Source organism: Sorghum bicolor, chromosome 1 (assembly GCF_000003195.3).
Source record: "Sorghum bicolor cultivar BTx623 chromosome 1, Sorghum_bicolor_NCBIv3, whole genome shotgun sequence".
In the NCBI taxonomy this organism is placed as follows: Eukaryota; Viridiplantae; Streptophyta; class Magnoliopsida; order Poales; family Poaceae; genus Sorghum; species Sorghum bicolor.
The window spans coordinates 65,340,526-65,368,391 of record NC_012870.2 but is presented as its reverse complement, the minus strand read 5'-3'; the positions used below and the strand labels follow the sequence as shown (position 1 = coordinate 65,368,391).

At 42.0% G+C, this 27,866-nt stretch overlaps 5 protein-coding genes across 5 annotated transcripts; 2 read left to right on the top strand and 3 right to left on the bottom strand.

Moving 5' to 3' along the window:
- On the top strand, positions 702-4,861 carry LOC8082617. Its single transcript, XM_002467784.2, has 3 exons — positions 702-815; positions 940-1,296; positions 4,392-4,861. Exons 1-3 carry the CDS (start codon positions 792-794, stop codon positions 4,464-4,466), a joined length of 456 nt encoding a protein of 151 aa, XP_002467829.2. The 5' UTR covers positions 702-791; the 3' UTR covers positions 4,467-4,861.
- Positions 5,253-9,747, bottom strand: LOC8082616 (putative MO25-like protein At4g17270). Its single transcript, XM_002465192.2, has 11 exons — positions 9,490-9,747; positions 8,718-8,882; positions 8,510-8,628; positions 8,092-8,166; positions 7,447-7,540; positions 7,310-7,369; positions 7,005-7,070; positions 6,826-6,924; positions 5,960-6,004; positions 5,747-5,849; positions 5,253-5,616 (listed from the first exon to the last, which is right to left on the bottom strand). Exons 1-11 carry the CDS (start codon positions 9,598-9,600, stop codon positions 5,555-5,557), a joined length of 999 nt encoding a protein of 332 aa, XP_002465237.1. The 5' UTR covers positions 9,601-9,747; the 3' UTR covers positions 5,253-5,554.
- On the bottom strand, positions 13,564-15,106 carry LOC8082615 (probable galacturonosyltransferase-like 4). Its single transcript, XM_002465191.2, has one exon. It carries the CDS (start codon positions 14,742-14,744, stop codon positions 13,683-13,685), a length of 1,062 nt encoding a protein of 353 aa, XP_002465236.1. The 5' UTR covers positions 14,745-15,106; the 3' UTR covers positions 13,564-13,682.
- On the bottom strand, positions 15,257-18,462 carry LOC8080800 (ER membrane protein complex subunit 4). The gene is made up of 6 exons (XM_002465190.2): positions 18,208-18,462; positions 18,061-18,117; positions 17,739-17,892; positions 16,339-16,436; positions 16,190-16,255; positions 15,257-15,518 (listed from the first exon to the last, which is right to left on the bottom strand). The coding sequence occupies exons 1-6, from the start codon at positions 18,316-18,318 to the stop codon at positions 15,480-15,482; spliced, it is 525 nt and encodes a 174-aa protein (XP_002465235.1). The 5' UTR covers positions 18,319-18,462; the 3' UTR covers positions 15,257-15,479.
- On the top strand, positions 20,526-23,193 carry LOC8080799 (peptide methionine sulfoxide reductase B5). Its single transcript, XM_002467783.2, has 3 exons — positions 20,526-20,734; positions 22,501-22,657; positions 22,744-23,193. Exons 1-3 carry the CDS (start codon positions 20,637-20,639, stop codon positions 22,891-22,893), a joined length of 405 nt encoding a protein of 134 aa, XP_002467828.1. The 5' UTR covers positions 20,526-20,636; the 3' UTR covers positions 22,894-23,193.

Below are 27,866 nucleotides of genomic sequence, written 5' to 3'. Positions count from 1 at the left end.
AAAGAAAAGCCCTCGGCAAAGATGCCTTTGCCAAGAGCCTAGCCCTCGACAATTTTGGTCCATTGGGTAACGACGACCGAGATCCATCAGCCTTTGCTGAGGGCCAATTGTCGGGCCCCAGGCAAAGGTTTTTAATTTTTTTTTTTAAAAAAATCTTTGTCGAGGACCACAGCTCAGGCTCTCGACAAAGAAGTTTTTTTTGGATTTTTGAGCCCATTTTTTGTGGGTACAAAATACATTGTTTTAAACACAATTTTAAAAATTGGGCTAAATTTGACGCTTTTTATATATTTCATTAATTTCTTTCAATTTGTCATAATTTTCTGGCTGTTATAAATTTGAACTGTAGGTGCATAGAATAATTTATTATAGTCTTTCGAAAAATATTATTCATGTTATTTTGTATGTCGAGTCTCTATACACGAACTCGCATCAAATTCTACATATTTTTTTACGCGTAACATGATAAACCACTTGTTGAAAAAATGATTTAAAATTATATTAAAGCCTTTGTTGTGGGCTTCGGACCCTCAGCAAAGAGGCACGTCCAGTTGGGTTAGGATTATGGTTTCGCTGGGTCATTGATCCTACTAATATAAAAAAACTAACAATTTTTAAGAGAAATACTTTATTTTAAAATTGCGATGCCCCTTTTTTTTTGGTATATAAATGGCTATATAATCATCTCAGGGCTCAGGCCATAAACCCCACCTTGATAAGCGCCCTGTTTTTCTGGCTTTCCGCCGCACGAAACCCGATTGCAAGCGAATCCCCTCTCCTTGATCTCAGCAATGGCGAACGACTGGGTCATCTGGGTGAGTGATTCTTCTCCGATCCCCGCGTGGTTCCTTTGTACGATCTCGCTCGTCTGTTTCTGCTGGGCGCGCTGACGCGACCCGTCGGCGGCGCATATATGCTGCTCTCTACGCACGCGCGCAGGCCAGCGGCGGGTGGATCAACCGGCTCCTCGCGGAGGACTTCTCCGCCGGCTGCAAGGAGGACCGCTTCTGCGTGCCCTGCGCCGCCGCCTTCTGCAACCACTGCTGCGGCGCGCACCACCGCGGCCAGGGCCACGAGGTCGTCGTCCGCGCCGAAGCGGAACCCGGCGCGGCGCAGGGCCACTCCGGCAGCAGCAGCAGGGACTCGTTCTGCGTGATCTGCGCCGCGGGCTTCTCCGCCGCGCTGTGCGCGCACCACAATGGCCACGACAGCTTCCGCATCGACGTCTGCGACGGCCGCTACTGCGCTCGCTGCACGGGCTCCGAGCCGTGGTTCCACGTGTTCGACGGTATCGATGTAAGCATTTTTTCCCCCTCCCCTTCCATGACGAGTACAACCAGTGCTGTTAGCCTGCTACTTTGCTGATTTTTCGAGACCGGGGCCGTTTTTCTGCTACTTTGCTGTTGTTCTGTTACGTCGTGGTCGTGGTGGATCAGAGTCAGATGATAGATGACATCGGGTGTCAGACACCAACTTGAAATCCTTCACGGACAACACAGCATTTTATCTTCCCTCGATACTTGAATAATTCCGAAATCCCGAATTTGTCATTTTGTGTATTGGGTATTAGTTTAGACTACGAAAACTAGGGTATCAATTCTCTAGATTTGTGTTGTTTTGTGTTAATATTAGTACCCTTTAGGTCTTGAGCAACTTCAGTATAAACCCTTAAATTAGAGTCGACTCTATCTTTGATTTGAGGGCTCTCCTACTCTTGAGGGTGTGGTCAGCGAAAAAATCTCCTCAATCAACTCAGCAAAACACGAAAGGCAGTTAGAAAATGAATTCATGTTTAAAAAGTGCTCAAGTACTCTAGCAGGAGCACCCTCAAATACATTGTAGTAGACACTGTCATATAAAATCCACTTATCATTAGGTTATATCCACCATTGTTCCAATCGAGCTATATATGGGGGCGTGGGAAAGGAGGGGGACATGGATAGGCTGCCCTCAAATCCATTCTAGCAGACACTAGCATTCGAGATCTACTCGTCATTAGGTTATATCCACCTTTGCTCCAATCGGGCTATGAGAGCATGGGAGAGGACTAGGGATGTCAACGGGGAATTCTCCGTCGGAGGTTACTGCCCCAAACCCGTCCCCGCGGAGGCAAATTCTCCCCCATCCCCGTCCCCGCTCGGGGATTAAATCCCCGCGGGGATCCCCGTCTCCGCGTCAATTATATAAACAACAACAAATCACTTACATAAACAACAACAACAAATATCCAATAAGTCACATGCAAATAACAGCCATTTGTCTATAATTGTCTATTGCATAGTTCATAACAACACAGAAACAATCACATTGTTCATACATTCACCACAAGTGATTCATCAACTAGAAATAGCAACTAAGAATCCAAACATCAAGCATAGGTTTATTATTATCGGGTCTCCACGGGGAACGGGGACGGGGGGAGGCACACAAGACCCGCCCTCGCGAAACCCGACGGGGACAGATTTTGCCCCATTTAGCTCCCCGTGGGGAGAGATTTTACCCCAAACCCATCACCAAATAGGGGAATTCCCCGCGGAGAATCGGGGATCGGTTCCCCATTGACATTTTGAGAGAGGACGGGGAGCATTGGGACTTGAGGAGCGAAGATGCGGCAGGGTCGAGTGCCTCGCCGAGAGGAGAGGAGCCACATTGAATGGGCCTTGCTGAAAAGAGACGGGCATTGGCAAGAGAGGGACAGGACGAGCGCCTAGGAGGGGAGCCACGCCAAGCTGAGGGGCTTCGCAGGGGAGCCACACCGTGTCAGGGGAGGGGAATAGGGCAGCAACGTGGGAGAGAGTCTGGACAAAAAAAGACGTGAATTGGGTTGAGGGACTTCACCAGGGAGGGAAATAGGGCGACACATGGAAAAGGGGATATACCCTTGCACACGTCTTTTTTTAATGCGGACGCGGATTCAGTAACGTTGCTTAAGGAAGTCACGACGTAACTTTCGCACTTACATCCACCATTCAAGTGCGATCCAATGGCTCACAATGCTTGCAAGCAATCTAGACATAGAATCTCTGCTTTTTGACAAAGGAAAATGAGGCGGGCAGGAGCGCTCACAGCTTCCCGCGTTGGACAGACCTTTCCCGCCCGCTGCGCTCCTTCCTGCTCTGCCATCCCGCTCTCTCATGGGGCTTGCCCGTGCAGGCCTGGCGCATTGCCGCTGCCGCCCCATGTTCAGCCGCAGTTGTCGAGGCCTCGAGGGCCATGCCGCTGCTGCCATAGACTGCATCCGTCGTCGAGTGACTGTGGCCCAACCGTGAGTGAGGAACCCTGCAGGCCTGCACTCCGTGTCCCTGCCACAACACCTAGGTGAACAATGGACAGTTTGTAGGTAGTGCTTGCCGTTTCTTTGCAGTTCATCTCACTGTGATGATGATTTGGGGGCTAATTTTGTGTTTTACAAAGTAGTGGTAAAACTTGTTAAGTGATGTTCAGCGGCAGCAGCAGCGAGCTGCTCCGCATGCAGCAGCTTGCTGGAGCTGAAGTCGAATGCGAGGAAGAGGATGGGGAACGGAGATCTCGGCCGGAGCCAACCGGCAGCATATGATAGCTGAGGCTCCTGCCCGCCTCGTTTCCCTTGTCAAAAAGCTGACATATCTGTGCTAGTTTGCTTGCAAGCATTGTGAGCCATTGGATCTCTCTTGAATGGTGGATGTACAGGCGGAAGTTACGTTGTGATTTCCTTGAGCAACGTTACTGAATCTGCGTCCGTGTGCAAGTGAGTTGATACAGGAGAAAATTTCCTGGAAAGAAGTAGGGAGATAGGCATCCCTAAGAGATGGGGCTGAGGTGGGAGATTTGGGGGCTCCAAGAATTGGGGACTTTATTAGTTAGGATTATATTGCATTAAGTTTTTTTTCCCTCTTACACGGAAAGATAGAATAGGTGCCCTATTTTGGGTCCCTACCGAAAGTACTCTGCAGGATTAAGGATTAATTTCTGCCTCCTATTTCTAGTTCTTACAGGGCTCGTGGACTCGATTGTTTATAGTTTCATACTTTCATACAAGTTCATGAAAAGGTCCATGCATTCGGATATTACAAGGCTAGTAGGAATAATGGTTGGTGCATTTGCTGGTTTGAGGAACGATTGGTGACAACTCATAAACTTATCACCGAATTTTGGGGGGGAGGGGGCATCTCATTAACTTTTAAAGAAGGACAAAATATCTCTTGACCATTTCAAACTGATTTTTTAGGTGTCCCATTATGAGATCTCTCTTTTATAAGAAATATAATATTATATAAAATTGTAGAGCTCGACATGATAGGCAACTTTGTATATTTTGTTTCAGCAGAACCAGTAGCTGACCCTTTTCCTTTTAAACTAAGACCAGTTTGTTTTACTTCCTGTGTTTGGACTGTGTGCGTGTGCATGTGCAGACTTACTATGACGAGGAGAAGGGTCACATACTGGTTCCACTGCATCCTCGTCCTCGTTGTGGTGGGCGCAGCTGAGAAGGTGCTGGTTGGCCCGGCGGGCACCGGCCGGCGAGCATGACTGCTCCGTGCTGGCTGACTATGCTGGCAACTGGTACTTGGGCATCAGCGAGCTGTGAGCAGCGATAGACTTCTGGAAACTGATCAGTTGTTTGACAATTGCTGTCGTTCGATTTGTTTCGTTTAGTAACTCGGTGCATCCTACTGTATCGTATGCTGCTGCTCGCTTTGGGATTCTGAATTTTACTGCTCTACCTGCTTGAATTTGGATGATGTTGTCATTACTTCGCCGTAATGCGGTTGGGGGGCTTTCAGTTTCATGGTATTCTATGGGGGTAAGGACGGGAAGGTAATGTCTGGTTGCTGAATACGACGGTCTCGTACATGTGTTTGTTCATGCTATGTTCGGAGAATTTCCCAAGTGTTATTAGCTATTCTGGGTTTTCTCTATAATCTCTGAAGGTTAGGACCCTTCTTCCGGCAAAAGGCAGAGCTGAATATAGGTTAGGACCCTTCTTCCTGCAAAAGGCAGACCATAGCTGGCACTTCCAAATTTCTAGTCTTTATAAGCGGCATGCGGATAATCAGAGAAAAATTATTACGAAAAGGTTTGTTAACGTAGAGTTTAATTTGGAACAGAGGGAGTAGCATATCCAACAGCGTCCAAATTTGTTATAATTTTTCATGATTATTTGTATGTCGCTTTAAGAAGTTCTGGAGCACTGGATATTTTACTAGTATCGTCGATTCTACATACTACAATGGCTACACCTTCGCTTTTTTCTGAAACAAAACTAAAATTCATTTGGTTGGCAATCTCACGGTGCGATTCTCTGTCTCTTTTCCCTGTAAATCATGGTACCGCAAAATCATATGTAGAATTCTGTCAAAAAGACAATCCTTTGCTATGGTCTCCTGAGACAAAAAACGAACCCCCCCCGCCCCCCCCCCCAAAAAAAAAAAAGACAACAGCTCTAGATGGCTACATGTGCAATGTGATATACATGGTTTTGTTCTTGGCATTTGGAATTATATGGCTGACAAGTGCTAAAAGTCCTCCAGAAAGACACTCTTGCATTGCTAAATGGTAACTTGAAGCTTTTGGGCTATGCCAGTTTCTGGATTTCCTGAATGATTAGGTCTTTCTCCTCATCAAGTTCATCGTCACCTGTATAAAGGAGGAAAAATGGCGATCTTAATATACTTCCATACTTCATTACTTACAACACTGTGGTGTTCTGGTCAGTTCGTATCTTGATTCCCCAAGTGGAATATAGGATATTCATGCACAGCAATACCTTTACTTGTAGGAAGACTGTGCAGTAGCTTCAAAACTTCCCTGCGATTGTCTAGCAAAGCTACAATGATACACTGAGGCTTGTTCGGATTGGCAACAAATACCTGTTTGAGCACAGGAAATGGTTAATTGTTTTTTTTTTTTGGGGGTGGGGGTCATTCAAATGCATAGCCGCATGTGCAAAGAAGTTCATGCTTAAAAAAGATCATCATACCTTAAAAACATGGAAGGCACATATTCTGATATTTTTGCTTGAATCCTACAAAAGATACAGGTTAGAAGAAACAGAGCTACAAGGTCAGTTTGAAGTGCATGAAAAAACCTGACTAAACACACTTCGTGGCATAAAAGGGAGAACTGCTGAAATGCTTTAAATAAGATATGCTGTTTTATGAAAGATCAGGAATACATTGCTGAACCTTTTAAACATGCCTGTGACAACTATTACCATCCATCTTATCAAGAAACATATCTATTATAAGAGCTATTCCCTCCGTAACAAAATGTAGGCCGTTTTAGTTTTCTCTGAGGTCAAACTTCTCTAATGTTGATAAAAGTTGTACGAAAATATATTAATATATATGAATATACGATACCAAATGAATTCACTATTAAGAACATTTCATAGTGAATTTAATGAAACTAATTTGATATGCATCATTCTGTAAACTTGGTCAAAGTTAGATAACTCTGACTTAGAACAAAATTAAAACAGCCAAAGGGAGTACTTAAATTGGTCAAGAACTTTTAAATATTGTGCAGATACAAGTATAGTTCAAAAGGAAGATCCGATACCCAAAAGATTTTCACCTGTAATGATGCACGATAACCTCAGCGATTGAAAATTCAGTAAAATGTGTATATAGTGCAATACTACCTTTTCCCTTTCAAATTCGTAGTGGGGATCTGATCTAGTATAATCAAATGTGTATTTGGTTCGATTTGTATACCATGAACAAGAAAAAGTTAGGCAGTAAAGTTATAAATTTAACCTAAGAAGAGACTGTAATGTAATCATCATATAAATCCAATTTTCTCTAGTAATTTCCAAAAGAAGAGTTGAAGTAATATATATAATACCTTTAGTAGATTGATCATAATATTTAAAAAGCGAACTTCCACAATGTATCTCTTCATTATTTGAGAGTTAGGAGCCTCTAGTAGAAATTCTGAAAGGAACTGACAACAACAGATGGCACTATAAGTTTCCTTCTGAAGTGAATGAGATAATAATATAGTTAAGCTAAAAATAGTCAAACCTTGATTGCCTGCCTTCTAGTTACATAATTAGTTGACGACAAGAGCCTTGAGTAGAGTTCAAAAAACTATAGAAGATTACGTAATCAGAGTGATAAACAGAAACAAACAGAATATATCTGACATGCTGATACAATTGCAATACAATTTTTGAATAAGGCATTAGCGAAGCAACAACATATAGAGTATGGAATAAATAAGATAGATTCAAGGAGTATATGCTTTAATGAAACTTTATCTAAAAAAGTTTTTTGATGTCTTTCTTTTGTTGACATGACCAAAGGTGTATTTCAGAACAAGTAATGACCTGCTCGTAGTGGGAACTCAAAAACCCTGCGACTACATCTTCGTGCTTGGTAAGCAGATCCTGCAACAATCTTATCAAGGACGATCATCAATATTGATTCTTCGACCATCTGAAAAAGCATGCACATGTGGATTTACCTTGAAGGTGTTCAGAGCATCTGAAGCAATATCAAAGTTTGGCAGCTCAACATACTCAAAGAACAGCTCAAAGCTACCAGATTCCAATATGTATCTGAAAGAGCACTTCAAAATCAAATGCATGAAATTCACTTTTAGGAAACCCAGTGCTATTTTAGAAGTCTGCCTCAAGTTCTCAACAGAGCAGAAAAGCTCATTTAGCGAATAGACTAATCGAAAGGCTAATGTAAGGATGCAGATCTGGTTTGGTTGCTGACTTAGTGCATAATAATGTGTTGGAACTAGAAAGATACAACTAAAACGAAGGTTTTATTGTATTATGTCCTGTAAAGTTGCAATGGTGTTGTCTTTTTCATTAAAAAATTCCAAGTGCAAATTAGGAAAACATCATGTGTCCATCTACCATCTTCTATCTTCCCTTGTTACACGTGACTGTCATAAATCATCAGAGAGCAAGTGACTTTTATGTCCTACTTATCATAAAAACAGAGAGTTCCAAGCAAGGTAAAACCCAAATATATAGATCACCTCAATTTGTTCTCTCTGAGGCATGCAGTGCTATGTTTATTAAGGTCGTGCATGCATCGTCTATTTAAATTATGAATAGAAGGGAACCATAGCTGAATGGTAACTTTGAACCCTTACTTTGCAAGTGTAGGGTACTTTATGCATTCTCTTAGCATATTCCCACAGTTCAATGCAATATCCAAGTTCTTGTAGCTGTTGAAAAATAACAGTTAAGCTTAATATAAAGGACATAAGAGTATAAGACAGACATGGAAAATGGACCAAGAAAGTCATAATCTGCTACCATAAAAAGATGAAAACCATGGACCAAAAGGCTCAAATTCAACACACTTTAGCTACACGCAAGTAGTTAAAGACCCCATTGACAATTATAAAGGTCCAAAAAGGAGAATATGTGACATAAGCTAAGCACAAGCAGCTAGCTAACTACAAGCTTGTTGAAATATATCTTTCTTATAACACTATTAGCTCGAAATCACTTTTCATATATCAATGAATTATTTATCATGTTAACATCAAGAAATAGATGGCTTACCAACCAACAAGGAAATCTAAAAGCTCCAGATGATTTTCAATATACTGCACACAGCAATAAGTTTCATCAACTTTCTGCCTAAGAAAAATGCACCAGCAGAGAACCAGATCTTTTCTTACCTGTAAGCATAGAGCTAATAATCAGTTAAACACATCATTGAATTGAAAAAAAAAAGTCATGAAGAAATATTAAAGGAGAGCTAACGTACTCCCCAACCCAAAGAAGGAAGATTCTGGATGATCAGGGAAATGACGTCCTCCTTGCAAATCTCAAGGGTTATTTGTAGGACCTGCTCTTGATTTGGTTCTACTTCGCCATCACCATAGATCAACAATCTCAAGGATGAGATATTTTTCTCGACCTCTTCCAGAGCCTAACAAGAAGGTGAATACCAATCAGTCTACAAGTAGTATTCTAATAATTTGATAGAGAATTCAAAGTAAACTGAGTTACATCAGAACTATCACTTGGCATTGAGGAGCAAAGAACAAGGGAAATAATCAATCACATCCTGACATCATGGTGGAGACAGTCAGACAAACAAAGCAGTACAAGAACATGACACCCTAGCAACTGCGTATTCCTCTACCAATTTAATTTAGCAAAAAAAAAAACAGTAGTTCTCTGTTTTATTCAAGCATCATCACGACGAAGGGTTGAGCCATTTCGCATTATCCCATTTCGACCCACCAAAATATGCCAGTAGTGTCACGACCAATCGGAACCCCTTAATTATATAAACAAAACAAAAGGAAGGAAATGATCACCAGGCACATGGGGAGAACCCAACAAAGATGATGATCTTGAGACGACCACCGAAACGAAATCGGCACATCCGATTGCGTCACCAGAGGCTATCCGGGAGTGGGTTCGCATGGATCGATCGGCCTCTAGATCTCCAGAGAAAAGCGCGCAAGAACTACTGAAGAGGAGGGAGGGAGAGGCCCGGCGGAAGGGGGCGGGGAGACTAGCAAAATCACCTTGGCGTGGGTCCGCGTGTGGAGCGCCAGGAAGGAGTCCTTGATGGAGCGGACCACCTCCTCCGGCGTCGACGGCCGCAGCCGCGACGCCATGCGGAAGAAGAAGGACATCTCAGCTCTGTCGCGGCGTTGCCGGCGGGCCGACGGCGGACCGCGGACGGGGCGTAATAATGCACACTGGCGGGCGTCAATGCACAGGGACGGAGCGGTCGGGCTCGGGCGGTTGCGATTGCGACGCCCTTTTTCTGTCTCCTCTGGCCTGGCCCTGTATTTGGCCGCGCATAGATTTTACATATATAACTCCCGTGCCTGTTACAATACTTCTTTTCACTCCAGACCTATCTATGAATTATATTTGAACCTATCGATGGAGCATCTCCACTAATTTCTAAAAAAATCACTTGGTAAATTAATGAGATTTCAAGCGACTAAAAAAATTAAGAGCATATTTGTTAGCTTCCTTCAACAATTTCACAGATCTCGCTCTTAGAAGATATAAGGTAATGCCAAATATCATGCCGCGTTTCTCCATGTAAAATCATTGTTACGCAACACAAAACTTTATGTCTCTGTCCGTTGCATTTTTTAACTAACTCCGCCTCACCTCCACCTCTGCGAAAATAACCTATCAGGAAATATCTATGCTAATTGCAGAAAAACTTATTCTAAACAGGATATTTACGCATGTTTTTACAAAATTACTGACATGAATATCCACAAGTACATGTGAAACGTAAATATATACGGAATGCATGAGAAATATACAATTAATTTACGCAATAGACATGTTGTGGCGAGAAGGGTAAAATTAACCGTGGACAGACCAAGTCTGAAAAAGAGAGAGAGAGAGTGCACGACAATGGCCTTTAGAAATATACTCCCTCCGTCTTAGAATAGATGACTGCTATAGATTGTGTGTTGATCAAACTTTTTTAACTTTGACTAGATTTGTAAAAAATATGTACAATAACATTTATATCTTTAAATAAATTTATTAAAAGAGTATATTCAACGATCTATGTATTGATACTAATTATGTATTATAAATATTAATATTTATATATATATATATATAATTGGTTGAAGTTAAAAAAAGATAACTTCTTGGCAGGGGCGGATCCAGGGGGGCTGGGTGGGCTGCAGGCCTCCCCTATGAACATGATTTGTCCATTAAATTAATATTGATTAGCCTTAAATCACAAGTAATTTATAGCTTAAGTTCTAAATTTTTACTATTTAGCCCCCCCCTCTCTCCCTTATCTCATCCTAGATCCGCCCTTGCTTGGAAGCGAGAATGACTTTTATTTTGAGACAAAAGAAGTATATATGGTTTTTTAACTAAAGGAATTAAGGTTTCATTCCTCCTCGTTTTCACAGCTCTCTTGGAGCTCTATTTATATCAGTGGCGGAGCCAAAATTTTAAATTTGGGTATTCCTACTTCCACAAAGTTAATCTATAGGTTGAAAATATAGTTAATTGTACTGCAATTTAGCAACTTTAAACTAATATTTGCTTTCTAGAACATAGACTTCTAATTGAAATGCTAGTTTTTTACATGTTTTGAGCTCAAATGTGCAAAATACTATATATTATAGCATTATACATTTATATATATAAGTATATACACATATTTACATAAAAGTGTACCAAAATAGTTGGGTATTCCCGGAAATACCGGGGAATACCCCTAGATCCGCCACTGATTTATATAGATCTGTATCTTTTATAAGACCAAATGCTCTGCTAACTACCTAGCTAGATCCTAAACCATATTTTGAATCCATGGCGCATCCTTCGTCCAATTCGCTTTGGGCCTCCCTTGGTAGTCCGAACGTTCGGACGGGAGCGCTTGTCCGATGATTCCCGCGCAATGCTTTCCCGCCTGATTCTCGCATGCGGACGTGAGCAGGCAGGCGTGGTTCACGTACACACGCGACGATTCTTCAGGTAAGTACGTGTGTTTCTTTTTTTTTCTTTTTCTTTTTCTTTCCTTTTTCTTTTTCTTTTCTTTTTTCGTACTTTATTTTATTTACTTTTCACTCCTGCCTGTTTATTTTCTTTTGTTTTTGTTTCTTTTCTATTTTCTTGGTACTTTTTTTTTCTTTATTTTGTTTTTCTTTTCATTTCTTTTCTTTCTTTTTTTTATTATTTCCTTTTTATAGCTTCAACTTATTTTTCTTTTCTTTTCCATTATTTTTTGATTATTTTTTATTTTCTTTTTTCAATTTATTTTTTTGCTTATTTTTTGTTTGGTGTGACCTTTCATTATTTTTTATTTTCTTTTTTGTCTTTAGGTTTTCTGCATATCTTTTTTGCGATTTTATCTTACTTAATTATGTTTTATATTTAATTTTTCTATTTTCTATGCTCATATAGTATAGATGTGATATTCTACTATGTTTTTTGTGATATGCATATGATTATAATATTATGTTCTGTGATATTTTTTATGATGTTTATGTAGTATACATGTGATGTTCTACGATATTTTATGTGATATTCATGTGTTACAAATGTGATGTTCTATTATATTTTGTTTATATTCACGTGGTATAGATGTGATGTTTTTTGTGATGTTCGCAAAGTACATATGTGATGTTCACATAATATATAATAATGTTCTATGATGTATTCTTTGATGTTCATGTAGTATACATGTGTTGTTCTATTATGTTTCATGTGTTGTTCTATTATTCTTTGATGTTCACTTAGTTCGCATGTAATGTCCTATAATATATTTCAGAATGTTTGAAAAGTATCCATATTGTATTCTTTTAATTTTTCTCTACTACATATTTTTATTTTTTTTCTTATGTTTTGCTCTGGATTTTATTGATCTCTATTTGTATTATGTATTTTTTTTATTTAGTTTTACGTATATTACAGTACTAATTTTATGAACCTAAACTGAGAACATTCTTCTTACAAAGATGGAACATTATTTTTTGAACCTAGAACATTGTCTACTATTTGAAAAATACTGTTTTTCTAAATTGCGAATATTTTCCGTACGAAGACGGAATGTTCCTTAAATCTAGAACATTGTCTCTACTCAATAAAAAAATGTTCTATCTTCATAAGAGAAATGCTCGTTAATAAATTTGTCTAAATATATTCATGTGGGATATTGTTTCGAAGAATTTATTTTAAGAAATTTGATGGTGAAATCGAAATTTAATTTGGATTTTTAGTTTTGGAGTTATGACTTTTTTTAGTTTGTTGAAAGTATATGTGCATGCATGAGCTAGGCTGTTGAGTGGGGTGGATTGTGCGTCACGTGTCAGCAGTGAGCTAGGCTGTTGAGTGAGGTGGATTGTGTGCCACACGCGCGAAAAATTGAAGAACAGTCCAGACGGACCCAACTCAATAATTTGGGTGACGGCAGCATACGGTTCGGCGGAAAACAGTCTTCAGCCTCGGCGGGAAAATTACCGGACCGACAATTCGGTCCGAACAATAGAACCCCAAGAGACCCCTCCTGTGCAACTGACGTACGGGGGGACCCCGCCAAAGGAGCCTCACAATCTTCATCCTTTCGGATGCTTCTACCATTTCGCGCTATCGATGAATGGGTCATGCAACCTGCACAACACAACACTACCTCATACTGAAAGCGTCATGGCGAACAGCACCGCGCACTGCTCAAACGGGTCACAAAGGTCGAAAGGCCTTTCGTCTTGATGATGACGGAAGGCCCTTCCGCCGCCCTGCCGATAAGCATCGTTAGTTCCTCGATCGGCGGTATAACTAGCGAAAACACAGACGTCCAGTCCTATCTAGGAGTATTTAACAGCCTGTACTGCATACGGAATCTGTGTGTTGTATTAACATGAACTCGAAATATACAGTACACAATAGTACATATACATTTGTCAGCATGAGCTTCCCCACCATGCATGCTAATAATATATATATATATATATATATAATCTGTACAAATTTACAACATGATCTATATATATATACAAAATTAAGAGGGTGAATTGCACAGTAGAAAAAATTAGAAGATCCATCCAAGACCAAGAGATATATATATATATATATATATATATATATATATATATATATATATATATAGCCATGCATGCATTGTTATGGCGCCTCTTCCCTCTGCAACAACTGTCCTACGTTAATTACCATTGCTAGTAGCTCAGGTACGGTGGTGCATGCATGCTCACGTACACGTCACGGCTCACCACTCGTCGATCACCGGCGACGAGTAACGGTATAGGTCGTAGGGCGCCCAGAGGTAGTCGACGGAGCACGGCCGCCGGGCGTCGAGGCGGAGCCACGGCTTACCCTTGCCGCTCCAGTGCAGGAGGCTGATGGGGCCCGGGTGGAGGCCCCGGCAGCGGCCCTCGACGTTGTCGCCGCCGAGCCCGTGCTGGTTCCACCGGTGGTCCACCGCCCTGATGTGCCCCGCGAAGACGAGCAGGAACGGCGGCAGCGAGCCGAGGTGGTAGATCCGGCGGCGCTTCTGCACGGCCATCCACTCCTCCACCCTGCGCGTGTACCCGCCGGCGCGCCACTTGTCGACGTCCATGACCATGACGCCCGTGTTGAAGTAGCAGGGCCGGCGGCCGTGGAAGGTGCCGTTGAGCGCCGGGTGCGACCAGAAGGCGTCCGTGAAGTAGTTGCTGAAGTTGGCGTGGCAGTACTCGGGCGCCGCCACCACGTGCCCCGCGAGGTCGACGGACGCCAGCGTCCGGACGTCGTCCACCACGATCACGTCGGAGTCGAGGTAGGTGACCCGGCGCACGTCCGGCGGGAGCGTGTCGGCGAGGTAGACGCGCGCGTAGTTGAGCGGCTGGTCCAGCTCCTGCCGGACGGACCGGGAGATGCGGTCGCGGACGCGGGACGGGTCGAAGCGGTACACCCGGAGGTCGAGGAACGGGAACGAGGCGCGCAGCGCGGCGGCGAGGCCGACGTGGTCGTCGGCGTCGGCGTCGGCGGTCAGGAAGTGGAACGCCACGCTCTCGGGGCACGCCGTGTGCTGCAGGATGGACAGCACCGCCGCCATGGTGCCGCGGAGGTAGTTGGCGTCCAGCGTCATGGCGATGTCCACCCGGCCGTCGCCGTCGCACTCGGGCCCGTTCCGGAACGCGGGCGCCTCCCTGAACATGAGGACGGACGAAGGCTGCCGGATCATCATGGTGCCAACGCGGGCGCCGGTGACCGCGTGGCTGGCGCTGAGGATAACAACAACAACAACAAAGATGGCGATAACTACTACTACGGCACAATTTGAAGGCATTGTATTGTAAAATGCGCCGCCCGTGCCCCTGGGCACGCAAGGACCGAAAGGCGGCCGGCCGACTGAGGCGGCTGCCGGCGACGCAGGTGGCGGTGGCGAATGAAGGCGAAGCGGGGTAGGTGGTGGCCGCCCTGGTCCTCGGCGAGATGGTGCGTGAAGGGTTTAGGAGGCGAGGGGGGCCACCATGGGAATGGTGGGGAAAGGAGGCGAAGGAGCGGAAGGCCAAGGGCTACATAAAGGCCGCGGCAATGGAGGGGCGGAGGGCCAGGAGACAAGCTAGCTAGGAGAAGGGAAGATGGTGGCTGACGCCTGCTTGCCGGCTTTGGGTGCTGCCTATACTTGGAGACAAGCTGGGATTATTCCGTTGCCTATTCGTGGATATGGATGGTTCCATTGCATGCAGATGCATGTGGAATCAGCTGACGCCTGACGGCTGCTGAAATTTGGCACAAAACTACTCTTGGAAAGCAGTAACAGATTCTTTTTCTGAAACAAGGGTAACAAAGGAACCATGGGAAATGAACAAACTATCTATAATAAAACCTGCCTGTCTGTTACTGTCCAGTGGATATCCTGCGACTTTGCTGCACGGTCGCAAATTGGGTACAGAATCATCTAGGTCCACACAAAATAAAACTGCACTTCTCGTGTATTCAGGAGTGCAGGGGTAAAATTTCACTCAGTACTGATGTAATATTACAACTAGTAAAATGAGTTCCAAAGTGGAAATGGTCATTAAATTAAGGGGACCCCTCCTCCAGCATATTCAACCTCCTGAAATATAAGAGAGAAAAAAACAGTTTAGACAACCAATCTAAGCTTGATCAGCGGAATAGTACAGTTGTCAGCTTCAAATGCATCTCAATCAGAGGCCATGGATTACATTCAGCTCATGTATTAAAGTTTGCCTTTAGTCATCATGGTAAAATTGTAACATTTAATTCCACTACGCAAACATGCACTCTAAAAAAAATGTTTCATTGGCACTATAAAGTAAGTCAGATCGGCTAATCAGCAACAACATATGATTCTGGCGAAGTTTCGTTTTGATTCTGGAGAGAAGAAACAATCTCACAATTTGTACAAAAACTAATTTTCTTTAGGATTGGTCAATTAGATCATTTTCAGGCAGATCATAGATAGTGCCAAAGGTGCATTGTAACACAGATGAGACTATGTTCCACTTCCATCAGATATCAAAACCAGTGCCAGCAACTAATACTCACTAGTACCAGTTTACAGCACACTAAATAACAGCTGGGAATATACAGATAAGTAATACAAAGTTGCACACTGTTACTTACAGTATATATAACTAATAATTACTAAAGTGAACAGTACTTTCAAACTATCGTCCAAAACCTAAAGATGATTGAACAATGTCAAAACTGAGCACTGAAGTCAAGGAATTTAGCTCGTATGTTATCAGGCTATAAAAAGCATACCCGAGCAGGAGCCAGTGAAGATACCCAATCTGATGGATTTGTTGGAAGAAGGCCCAATGTATTAAGCTGTAGAAGAGGTTATATCAGAACTTCAAATGCTTAGAGAAAACAAGATAATTATCTATGACTAGCCATGTAAAAAAGCTCACCTTCCATACACCCAGACCCATGGCAGCCAAATTGAGGGCAATGAAGAGCAACTTAGGAGCAATAGTATCCACCCTTGGGTCCTTAAATGGTTCAAAAACTGCAAAGAGAAAAACTGTTTATAAGAAAATACTCAATGTTGAGTTGCTTAGAAACTAAGGATATCACTCGATTTGGAATAACTACAATGACCCAAGAAATCAACTGAAGCATCCCAAGTTATTTCCTGTTTCCAAGTGGATTTTTGAAGTATGGCGTGAAATCACATTGGTCATCTTGTTCTAGTTTTTTATTTGCAATCTGTTCACTTCTCTTCATAAAGCACACCCAGAACTTTGTAAACATGTCGCCACGTTATGGACCAAAAGCAAATAACTTAAACATGATTAATTTCATTTCAACACACATTGCATTCAGCCAACTTTGTTGTTCTCTGTAGTTCCATGTGCAGATGTGCTGACTAGCATAACACAACAAAATAAAGCAGCATATACAAGTGAAATATGTGGCTATTGTTACTATATGCACTACCATACCGCAAATAATATTTACAGTATCCCAAATAATACTTAGGGAATAAGACAATCTTATCGCACTGCATTGGAGACTCATAAGTCAATTTGTATGTGCAGAACTGTCAGCTTTCAATAAGCCATAAAGTGATACTAACATTGCATTCTTTTGTGTGGGCATACCAAATATATAAGAAAATGCACCTACGGGAGACTGAAAAGAACACAATGATCACATGGAGAAGTGTATTACTAGAGAAAAGAAGCCAGCCGATCACGAAAACTTTAGCCATCCCATGAAATAGCTGTGCTATGCTATTCGTTCACCAAGTTCACACGATGGTAGTTATGAGCAGCAGCATAAAAGGTACCCTTATGCCTTGTTTCTGGCACACGCATTCTTGTCTGAATTGCACATTTGCAATAGTATATATGTTACAGAATCAGGAAATACATAATAATTCATAGGAACTCAATTTGAGCCTTTTAGGAATGATTAATGTTGTGTTTGATTTACAAACTGTACAAGGGTTACGAGCATAAACCATCAACTTGCTTGTCAAAACTAAAACGCACACCTAAAAGTTACTTGCACATCCAGAATGAATCGACATGAGTACACGCCGAGTGGTGCATGTTCCCAAATGACTTAACATGAACATGAAGGCTTAAAAATTACATCAGAAGTTAGATGGCAATCCATGGAACATTGAGTGCTCACTGGAAGTAAACCTCCTAGCCTTTGTAGCTCAGCTAAGCTAAATTGCTAAGTATGGCCTTAAACACATAATATACTAGTTGCCCATAAACTAAAACAGTCCTAGAGTGCCATGGGTTTGCAAACCTTTATAGATCATACCAATCACTTGGGTGAAACCATAAAGCAGTACCTTTCCCAACAGAACGGAGGGCGTTGAGGGGTTGCCACAGAGCAGAGAAGGTAATTCCGATGCTGAAGAGGTGGACGGTGCTCCCTGCCATCCACATCATGAATCCCATCATCATCAGGTTCTTGAACGGGGCCTGTGCGACTTCCCAAGCTTTCTGCTCACATCAGGGAGCGCACACAGTTAGACAGCAATTCCAAGGCTATCAAGATCTGAGCTCTTGTAAAACTGCACGGTATAGTTATCATATCATAGCGGGCAGGTCGCGCTGACCGCGGCCTGGATCTACTAGACCAAGCACAAATACGGTGCCGATCGAACGAACCTGCGCCTTCCATGCAGTCTCGGAGTCCTTGCGCTGGCGTGCACCCGCGGCGTCGTCCTGCGAGCCAGAGCAAGCACGTGAATTGCGGGAGACAGAGCCAAACCAACGAAGGGGCGAACGGGGGGGAGGAGGAGGAGTAGGGGTTACCGCATCGGGTGCGGATCTGGTGAAGCCGGGCGGGTCGGGGACGGCAGGGGAGGAGGAGGCGTCGGGGAGCTCCACCGCCCAGCGGCGAGCGAGGCCCTTTCCCTTCTCCATGCCGGCGGGCCGAGGCTCGGAGATCGACGACCTGGCGCTCCGCCGCCGTCGTTTTTGTGGCCGTCTGCGTCTGGGCTCGAGACGGGGACGAGTGCTAGTCCGAGTTGCAGCCTCGAACTAGTGGGGCCGTGACCGTGAATTTCCGGGATAGGTCCTCGATATTGTAATGTGTTCAATTATGAGGCCAATATGGGCCGTGTTTAGTTTCTTATGAAAAAAAATTCATGACACCGTAATATTTTCGTTTATTTGTGACCATAAACTAACTCAGCTCAAAAGATTCATCTCGTCAATTTTGACCAAACTATAAAATTAGTTTTTATTTTTGTCTATATTTGTGATACTGCATGTATGCGTCTCAAGATTCAATGTGACGGTGAATTTTGAAAAATTTTGTATTTTGGGATAGAAGTAAACAAGGCCATGAGTAACACTGGTCGATTCTGGAAATGAATTTGGCCTGGTTCGCCTCGGTCCGATTTAAGGCAGTTACTCCCCTAAAATATTTTCATCCATCCCATCGAATCTTTGGACAAATGTATGGAATATTAAATGTAGATAAAAAAATAAACTAATTATACAGTTTGGTTGAAAATCGCGAGACAAATTTTTTAAGCCTAATTACTCCATGATTAGCCTTAAGTGCTACAGTAACCCACATATACTAATGATAGATTAATTATACTTAACAGATTGTCTTGCAGTTTTCTGACGAGCTATGTAATTTATTTTTTATTAGTTTTTAAAAACTCTTCACGACATCTTTCCGACACATTTATCTAAAAAATTTTCCTCCACCGTCTAAACACGGCTAAGGCCACATTTGGCCCATCGGATATCCAGGCATGGATAGGGTATCCAGAGTTCATGGATCAGCATTCTAGCCCAAAAAATATTATACCTCCGTACGTGCAATTTCTAAAGTTGTTTTAAGTTGTTTTTTATAGAAAAAACTAAATTTAATAAAAAGATTGTAAAGATTTAAAACACTAAATTAGTACTCTCTCTATCTTATCTTAGTATATAAGGCGTAATTACTTTTTTATGTTCTATAAGGATGTTCCTAATGGTTTCCAAATAGCTAGTCAAAAAAATTCTATTGTTATAGAGTAACTAGTCACTCCGAAATAGCTAGTCTAGTATAATCCTCTCTTTATCTATTACAGTGTTTATTTTTATAATAAACTTATTCGAAGATATAAATATTGTTAATATTTTCTATAAACTTAGTCAAATCAAAAAAAGTTTGGTTGACACAAATAACATAACGATACTTCTTTGGGACATACTAGAGCAGCTGATTTTACGAGTACCACACATAGAACATACGGCACTATGAAACTTATCCGATAAATATTTCTTTACGTTCTAGATTATAAGATTTTTTTAATTTTTTAGATGTACATTCTCCGTCCGCAAAAAGAACATAATTATAAGAAGGGTAGCGGTCAAACTAGTCGAAGTTTGATTAAATTTATAGTAAATAATATTAATATTTATATCTCTAAACAAATTTATTATAAAATATACAACTAATTCAGTACTTATTTTATATCGTAAATATTAGTACTTTATACTTTATTATATAAATTCAACTAAAGTTCAGATGACTTGATTTTCTCGAAAACCAATAATTATATTTTTTTATAAACATAACGAATATAACGTTTATTATCCATTTACATGAATGCTAGTACTTTATACTTTATTATATAAATTCAGCTAAAGTTCAGATGACTTGATTTTCTTGAAAAACAAGAATTATATTTTTTATGAACAGATTCGTTATTCATTTAGACGTACAATATGGCCCTGTTTAGTTTCCCACCTAAAAATTTTTCATCCATCTCATCGAATCTTTGGACACATGTATGGAACATTAAATGTAGATAAAAAAATAAACTAATTACACAATTTAGTTAAGAATCGCGAGACGAATCTTTTAAGCCTAGTTACTCCATGATTAGCCTTAAGTGCTACAGTAACCCACATATGCTAATGACAGATTAATTATGTTTAATAAATTTGTCTTGCAGTTTCCTGACGAGCTATGTAATTTGTTTTTTTATTAGTTTCAAACCCCTCCCGACATCCTTCCGACATATCCGATGTGACATCCAAAAAATTTTCGTTACCAATCTAAACAGGCCCTATGTCCGGGTACAGTGTATCTGTAAACGAAGAGACGTATACCTAATCCTTAAAATACTGTTGGTGACTGCCGTTGTGCTTTATCGCAGTCATTCGTGCATTCCTCTTCGGCTCTTCCCCCCTGTGCTTCTTTGCGCCGGTGTTTTCTCTTCCTTCCTGCCGCGGCGATGGCGTCGGGTGACAACAGCAAGCAGAGGAGCGAGGAGGAGTGGCGCGCCGTGCTCTCCCCCGAGCAGTTCCGCATCATCCGCCAGAAGGGCACCGAGTCAGTACTCTAGCCCCCCTCGTCCTTTTCCCTAAGAGACTGCCGCTAATGACGATTGATTTGTGGCTGAGCGTGCTGCTTGTCTGTTGTTCCTCTGATCTACTTACCTTGCCCATGGATCGATTCGATCCGATCGGATCCTGTTTGATGTTCTTCGAATGTCTGATACCAGTGGCCGTCGACTTCGATGCCAGGACCCATGGCCACCGGTTTGTTGAGATTACTGATCACTGATTTTTGAACCCGTCCTAGAGTTTCCGACGGAGGGATTTTACCTCCTCGTTCAGATTCTTGTTCGTCTACTAGTTCATCGAGCGTTGCGCCAAGTCCTCTTGGATTTCGGTCTCAAACTGTTCCACTTTCAGTGTTCAAGTTGACTTCTGATATAAAATGAGTCTAGTCTAGAGGAGAAGAAAAAATGCCAACATGTTAGCCTTGTAGTACGTGTACTATTTATGTCATACATCTAAGTTCAGACTTGAAACTTGACTTGAAATATCCTTATGGTTTGATTTATCATTTCTTAACACGATCGGTCTCTTGGTTTAAGAGAAACACATGTAGTTGCTGCTCTGTTCACGTGTGGATTTGAGCAATTGCAGTGGCCAAACTAAAAATACTCCTTATGTTACATACTGTAAGTTTGCTTTGGCTTTTCTATATAGCGAATATATGGGTGCATAGCAAATACCTGAAAAGCCAAAATAACAACTTGCAATTTGAAACAGAGTAAATATGATTCACAGAGAGCATGAAACATTATCTTGTGTTGTAAGAGTACTGCTGATTGGCTAATCATAACAGGTTCAGTAATCTCCCTTGCAACTGTAGGATTTGAAATCGCCCTTGTCAAAAATAAAAGGAGAGATGGGTGGGGGGTGGGGGGAGAGGGGGGGGGGGGCATAATATGGATCCGACATGGTTTTGAATCTCTAGATATAGCTGTTTGAGGAGGATTTAGCTATTTGCTCTCATGTAGTATAATTTAGCCGCTATAGCTTGATTTATTCGGTGATTAGCTGTTTGAGGAGGCAGATCGCTAGATGTCATAACCTGTGATTTGAAATACTGATTGGAAGTAAAACACTGCTGAATGAACTGTACAGTGGGAACTTGAAAGCTCCTCTGTATAATTTGGATCCACTGTATGTACATTCTATTATACCTGCTGGCCATGTGCTAATCATCATTCCTCCTTATCAGGGTTGGTATACAGTCTACCATAACTTCCAGATCCAAGTGTCAGTCAGCCGTACTTTTTTTCCAGATCCAAGTGTCAGTAGCCTGTTCTCTTTTCTTTTTAGCCGTACTTTTTCTGCCAGCTCTCTCACAATAAATCAGCCAACAGTAATTTCAGTCATGACTTTTCAGACCAGCGAACAGTCATTAGTAATTACCACCTACACAGGGCTACGGGCAAACATTTACAAATTTCTAATGATGCTGTTTTGTGAGCTGTAACCTCTATCAGAAGAGTGGAGTAATTACAGGTGATCATCGCACGTGTGTGTGACTGTGAATGCTTTATCAAATTCTTCAGGCTATGTTCAGTCATGGATTCTCAATTAATAAAGTTTTAAAAGGAATAAACTAAATCTATATTGCTAGAAATCATATATTGGCAATTCCAGTACCGTACTTTCTGTTACCTTGGAGGCTTGGACCTTGCTTCAGGAAAATAATATCATAGCTGTCACTTGACATGCAAATGGTCCCATATAATAATAAAACATCTGTTCTCAAGCTAGGCTCATATTCATGTCCAGGTTACCTGGGACAGGAGAGTACAACAAATTCTATGGCGACGGGGTTTATAACTGTGCTGGCTGCGGGACTCCCCTGTACAAGTCCACCACAAAATTTGATTCTGGCTGCGGCTGGCCTGCATTCTTTGAGGGGCTTCCAGGAGCCATAAACCGAACAGTAATCCTCAGTAGCCGTTAATTCGATCTCTTACATCCCCTCATTTGCCTGTTTCAAATGTGTATACCTATATTTCATTGTTTCAGCCGGATCCTGATGGTAGGAGGACAGAGATTACATGTGCAGCTTGTGGTGGGCATCTGGGCCATGTGTTCAAGGGAGAAGGCTTCAAGACACCTACTGATGAGCGCCACTGCGTGAACAGTGTTTCTATCAAGTTCAGTCCTAGCTCCTAGCTAGATCATCTTCCCCCTGGATGAGATTCTCGTGCCTGGAACTGTGGGGGAGCACAGCGAAACGATGAATAAGATCTATTCAGCACATGTGTTATCTGGTTGAGAGATGGATCTATTACCATAATCAGTTGTTACTCTACGTGATTTGTCATTTACATCAGCCAGTAATGTTTTCATGAAAGTTATCCTGAAGTTGCTTTGTCCATTTGTTTTCCCAGAATGTTCAGTCAGTCGGATACATGTGAAGTTGTGATCATTACTCGTCAAATGAACTCGTCTCCACTGAGGGCTTGTTTGAAATGCAGGGATTTCATAGGAATTCTGCAGGAAGTTTACAGAAATCAGTTCAATTTCACGAGAAAACCTCCGCGTTCCAAACAGACCTAGCTGCATATCCACCATCGGTCGCACTCGCAGGTTCGCAGGGCTTTGTCTGCCCCGTGCCATTGCCTTCGTTGAAGCATGGTGTCGGGCTCACACTGGCTGTCGCGGTCACGCCTCAGTTCCAGTGCTTGGCTTTAGGCGCTCCACAGCCAATGCTCAAAAAAGAGAGAGAGGAGATTTGGGTACCAGACGACCAGTACCACTGTCTACACTGCACAGCCTGCGATTCAACTGTCTCGACCCTTTCTCCTATTCAAGCAGCTAGCAGGGGTACATCAGATCAGAGCGATGAATGGAGACCCAAGAAATATTCAGGCACATGCTTCGTCACTGGCTGTGTCGTGGCTTATCTTTTACCGCAAAAAGAGCTCGCTGAGAGCCATAGATATATTTTTGTTGGAAGTGTCGTTAGATAATGCATTTTCACGTGTTTTTTTGTTTGTTTGTTTGTTTCTTTTTTTTTCAAATCGGGATCTTAGAGCTTATTAATTGGTATCTTTGTGCTGCCGTGCGAGCGGTTAACACAAAACACGTGTTTTTCAATAGCAGCTTCTTCCAGTTTCAATTACCTATATGGGCTCCTGCGTCGGGAATTCTGTTAGGTTGTATTTCAAAGAGCTCTATATATAGAGCTATTTTGTCAAATAGTTCACCAAAATAGCTTCAACTCTATTGGTAGAACCGTTAGGACCTACTCAGTTTACACAGTTAGTTGCGTACTATATAGTTAAACGTCCAACCATGTGTGGTATATAAACCTAATAGTCATTAATTAGGTTAGATTGTGGGATACATTGATTGTTTGCGTCCGTCGGAGGGTCTACATCGAACCATTTATCAGGCGTCTTCTCAACTTGATCTTTCGATATTCGAAATAGGTTTTGAATCTAATAAAAAATTAATTATTTAATGGTCGTATTGCCCTAGAATATGCCTAAAACGTAGTAGCGGCGGCGGCCAAATGGTCAGAACAAAGAAAGACATGTCGCCTCCCCTATAAATATCAAACCCTACCATTTTCTTAAGGAGCATGATGGACTGATATATTTGAAGTGATTTGGAGGATTTCTTTTCGATCCAATCATATTTTCATCATTTTTTGGGGAGTTAGGTTTCTGACACCCAACAATGGCACCAAGTCAAGAGAGGAGACGATGAGAGAGTGTTCTTAGCTTTGGAGGGATGTGTATGTAGCTCAACAAATGGCCAAGGAACCTCCCACTAGTTGTGCGTCACCTACTCTTAGGCCTTGTTTAGTTCCAAAAAGTTTTACAAAATTGATACGGTAGCACTTTCGTTTGTATTTGATAAATATTGTCTAATTATGGACTACGCTCAAAAGATACGTCTCGCAAATTATAGGCAAACTGTATAATTAGTTATTATTTTTATTTATATTTAATACTCCATGTATGCGCCGTAAGATTTAATGTGATAGAGAATCTAATTTTTTTTTTGCAAAATTTTTTAGAACTAAAACAGGCCTAAAAAAGTTGTGCGTCACCTGGCGCCGGTCGCACTGCCACGGCGCACGGTCACTGACATGCGGATGATGGCGCCGCATCATCTGCCATGTTTTTCTATCGATTAATTGACTATCATTATAAGGAACCTCTCGTCAGGGTCTCAGGGATGAAGTAGCTTGATATGTTAATTAAGCAACCTGATGGTGTCAGTCATGCATGGTGACAAGGGATGCTTGCGTGTTTGCAATTTTGCTGCTTGCGTTTGCGTTGGAGGATAGCAACTTGCCAGTCTTCCTATCTTTGCCAGCGCTAGGATCAGGTGAGTTTATATTAATAATTAACATAGCATTTTAAATTTGGCGCCAACTTGATGTCGCCGGCAGAAGTTTATATTTATTTTTAAAACTATCAACCGAGGCTTGACTTGTGTGTAGTCCTGTTTCTAAAATTGTAGTGCTATAATAATCGTTGGATGCCGATGGCCGTAGTTTTCCTTCAGTTTATGTAGTAGCTCATCCGCGCCCGTTGGAACTTGGGGCCATTTTTTTTTTTTTGACAACAACCTCATTTCTTAATTAACAGCAAGAAACTGTTAGAACCATTACAGAGTTTATGGTTACAGATTTGAGTGCCACAAGAACCGGACACTCTTGTACATGCTGAGGGTTGGCACGTTGTCTTCTTCCCATTGCAGCTAGGAGTATTTCCATTTGGGAATCTGCACTACTATGTCGCTGTAGAGTATTAGGCTATCACAGGTTTTATGATTAAGTTTTCAACACATCCATTTTTAAAACAGTGTAGAAAAGTTTTATTTTTATAAAACTCTCTCTACTTCTATAAAACTCTTATCATCTCTCTCTTTTCATTAATATAGTACCACATTAGCATATTTAGTGTCCATAAAACTTTAATAAAACTCTATTAAGATTAGCCTCAGATGACACGACATTGGTGTGGGCGGGCTTCCTACGGGCGAGAGTACAGAGTAGGATACCTGCAGCTCGGTAGTGACTGACGGCCGACGGGGTACTCGTCCATTTCAACGTGTATCATGTTGACAGAGACAACGACTCAACGAGCGTGAATTAATTATGAATTTTCTAACATTAAATCTATTTCTGAAAAAAGAAAAGGGTGGATTAAATCCAGGAGTCAAACGTGGCGGTTTCTGATTGGCTTAAGCTCCTGTGCGGTCACTAACAGGCAGGGGCCATGGTTAACCGTGGCTAACAGGTGGAACCAGCTGGCCAACGGTTAGCGGTCAACGGTCAACCGCCTGTAGATCCCTGGCGCTTTGGCATCTCTGAACCCCCTAGCGGTGCTTGTACTCGTGCACTACCGACTGGCCTACCAGAGTGAGCCAAACCGGCGCGTAGTATGACAGCACTGAGCTGGCGGATGCCAGGGAATTGCACAAGGCCAGTTTTTAGTGAAAGTTTCATATAAGTTTTACTACTACATAAAAGCTTTTGTGCAGTGTTTGCAAAGCTAGGGCCTTGTTTAGTTCCTAAAAATTTTTACAAAATTTTTCAGATTTCTCGTCACATCAAATCTTTAAACGCATGCATGGAGTATTAAATATAAATAAAAATAAAAACTAATTGCACAGTTTGGTTGGAATTGACGAGACGAATCTTTTGAGCCTAATTAGTTCATGATCGGACAATATTTGTTAAATACAAACGAAAATACTACTATTCCTATTTTGCAAAAAATTTTAGAACTAAATAAGGCCTAGGTCTGTTATTGGGTGGTCGAGCGGCAAGCCCAGCGACCATCTCAGTTAAAATTATTGGGTGGTCGAGCGGCAGTGCTGGTAGTTTTGTTTGGCCAAGGGATAATATTTTTCATGCAGTACTGAATCTAAATGTTTTTCATAGTGCCGAGGCATTACATTTTCATGCAACAGTCGGCAATGACTTAGTTCATGTAACATTACAAGAAAGCAAGATGTCCCTACTACAAAAGCTAACAAGCATCATGATAATTTTTCATACAGCAAGAGTAGCCTCGGCTTCATGTAGCAATAATGGATCACAAGGAATGTTGAAATGTAATCAGACATTTGAGTACTAGATGGAGAAGCAAGCAAGCTTGAGTACTGGAGCACGCAGCGTGGGCACTGGGCAGCAGTCCAAGCGTTTAAAAACGCAGCAGCGTGGGCAGTCCAAGCGTCTTGCTTGAGCGCGCCGAGCAGCGAAAAAAATTAAATCCTAGCGCCATGCCATGCAAGAGTTTTTTCAGCGAAAAAATTAAAATCGGGCGGCATGCAACGCGCCATGCAGCTCAAACCAGCGGACCAGCGCGCCATACGGCCAAAATGAGGGCCAAATGAACAGCACCATGCAAAATCCAGCAAACAAAATTGTGCCCACCGGAGGTTAAACCTAAGACCTCAGGACACTTAGGCCAGTCTCAATAGGTATTTCATGAGTGTTTCATGCACATTAAATAGAGTAACACATCAGCAAAAATAGAATTTTTGCATGATTTGAGAAGGAGAGAGAAGGGATATGTTTCATGGGCATGAAACGTTTGGGCGCCGTTTCCTAGTCATTGGAAACCGTACGACACTTGCGTTGAGAGGAAAAGTTTCATCTGCATTGATCCCCTGCTTCAGACGCGCACCTCCGCTTCCTCCTTGCACAGTTGCACCCCCTCCTACATCAGCGGTGCATCCTGCAGGGAGCTCCGGGCGTCCTTCTAGGCTTTGCTCCACTCTAGGCCACACCAAGGTCGTTCGACCTGGCCGCCCTTCAAGCTTCGAATGGATGGATGGATTAGCAGGGGAGCAGATGCATGGATATGGACGGAAGGCAACATATATACTATTTTTAAAAGAGAAAAATACTAATATTCTTTTGGAGAAAAATAATCGTTCTTTACATACTGTGATATTCTAACATGCTAATTCTTAGAAAAATATAAAATGGCTACACAGTTCATATGACACAAACGATCACAACACTTTACAAGAATTAAATGTTGCAAATAGTCTATGAAACAACAAAATGAAAATGTGCATTGAGAGAGTCTATTTCATTCACTGATACCAATGATTTCATGTCTTGGAAACAGTGAAATGAAACCTCCCATTGAGATTGGCCTTAGGCCAGTCTT

Excerpts from the sequence above, each read along its gene's own strand:
- LOC8082617 (XM_002467784.2), top strand. The coding sequence starts at position 792 with ATGGCGAACGACTGGGTCATCTGG. Across the intron at positions 816-939 it reads CGAACGACTGGGTCATCTGG|GCCAGCGGCGGGTGGATCAA; the intron begins GTGAGTGATTCT and ends GCACGCGCGCAG. Across the intron at positions 1,297-4,391 it reads ACGTGTTCGACGGTATCGAT|ACTTACTATGACGAGGAGAA; the intron begins GTAAGCATTTTT and ends GTGCATGTGCAG.
- LOC8082616 (XM_002465192.2), bottom strand. The coding sequence starts at position 9,600 with ATGTCCTTCTTCTTCCGCATGGCGTCGCGGCTGCGGCCGTCGACGCCG. Across the intron at positions 6,925-7,004 it reads CTAGAAGGCAGGCAATCAAG|TTCCTTTCAGAATTTCTACT; the intron begins GTTTGACTATTT and ends TGTTGTTGTCAG. Across the intron at positions 5,617-5,746 it reads CAGTCTTCCTACAAGTAAAG|GTGACGATGAACTTGATGAG; the intron begins GTATTGCTGTGC and ends TCCTTTATACAG.
- LOC8082615 (XM_002465191.2), bottom strand. The coding sequence starts at position 14,744 with ATGCCTTCAAATTGTGCCGTAGTAGTAGTTATCGCCATCTTTGTTGTT.
- LOC8080800 (XM_002465190.2), bottom strand. The coding sequence starts at position 18,318 with ATGGAGAAGGGAAAGGGCCTCGCTCGCCGCTGGGCGGTGGAGCTCCCC. Across the intron at positions 17,893-18,060 it reads AGACTGCATGGAAGGCGCAG|AAAGCTTGGGAAGTCGCACA; the intron begins GTTCGTTCGATC and ends TGATGTGAGCAG. Across the intron at positions 16,437-17,738 it reads CCTCCGTTCTGTTGGGAAAG|TTTTTGAACCATTTAAGGAC; the intron begins GTACTGCTTTAT and ends TTCTCTTTGCAG.
- LOC8080799 (XM_002467783.2), top strand. The coding sequence starts at position 20,637 with ATGGCGTCGGGTGACAACAGCAAGCAGAGGAGCGAGGAGGAGTGGCGC. Across the intron at positions 20,735-22,500 it reads ATCCGCCAGAAGGGCACCGA|GTTACCTGGGACAGGAGAGT; the intron begins GTCAGTACTCTA and ends ATTCATGTCCAG. Across the intron at positions 22,658-22,743 it reads CAGGAGCCATAAACCGAACA|CCGGATCCTGATGGTAGGAG; the intron begins GTAATCCTCAGT and ends TCATTGTTTCAG.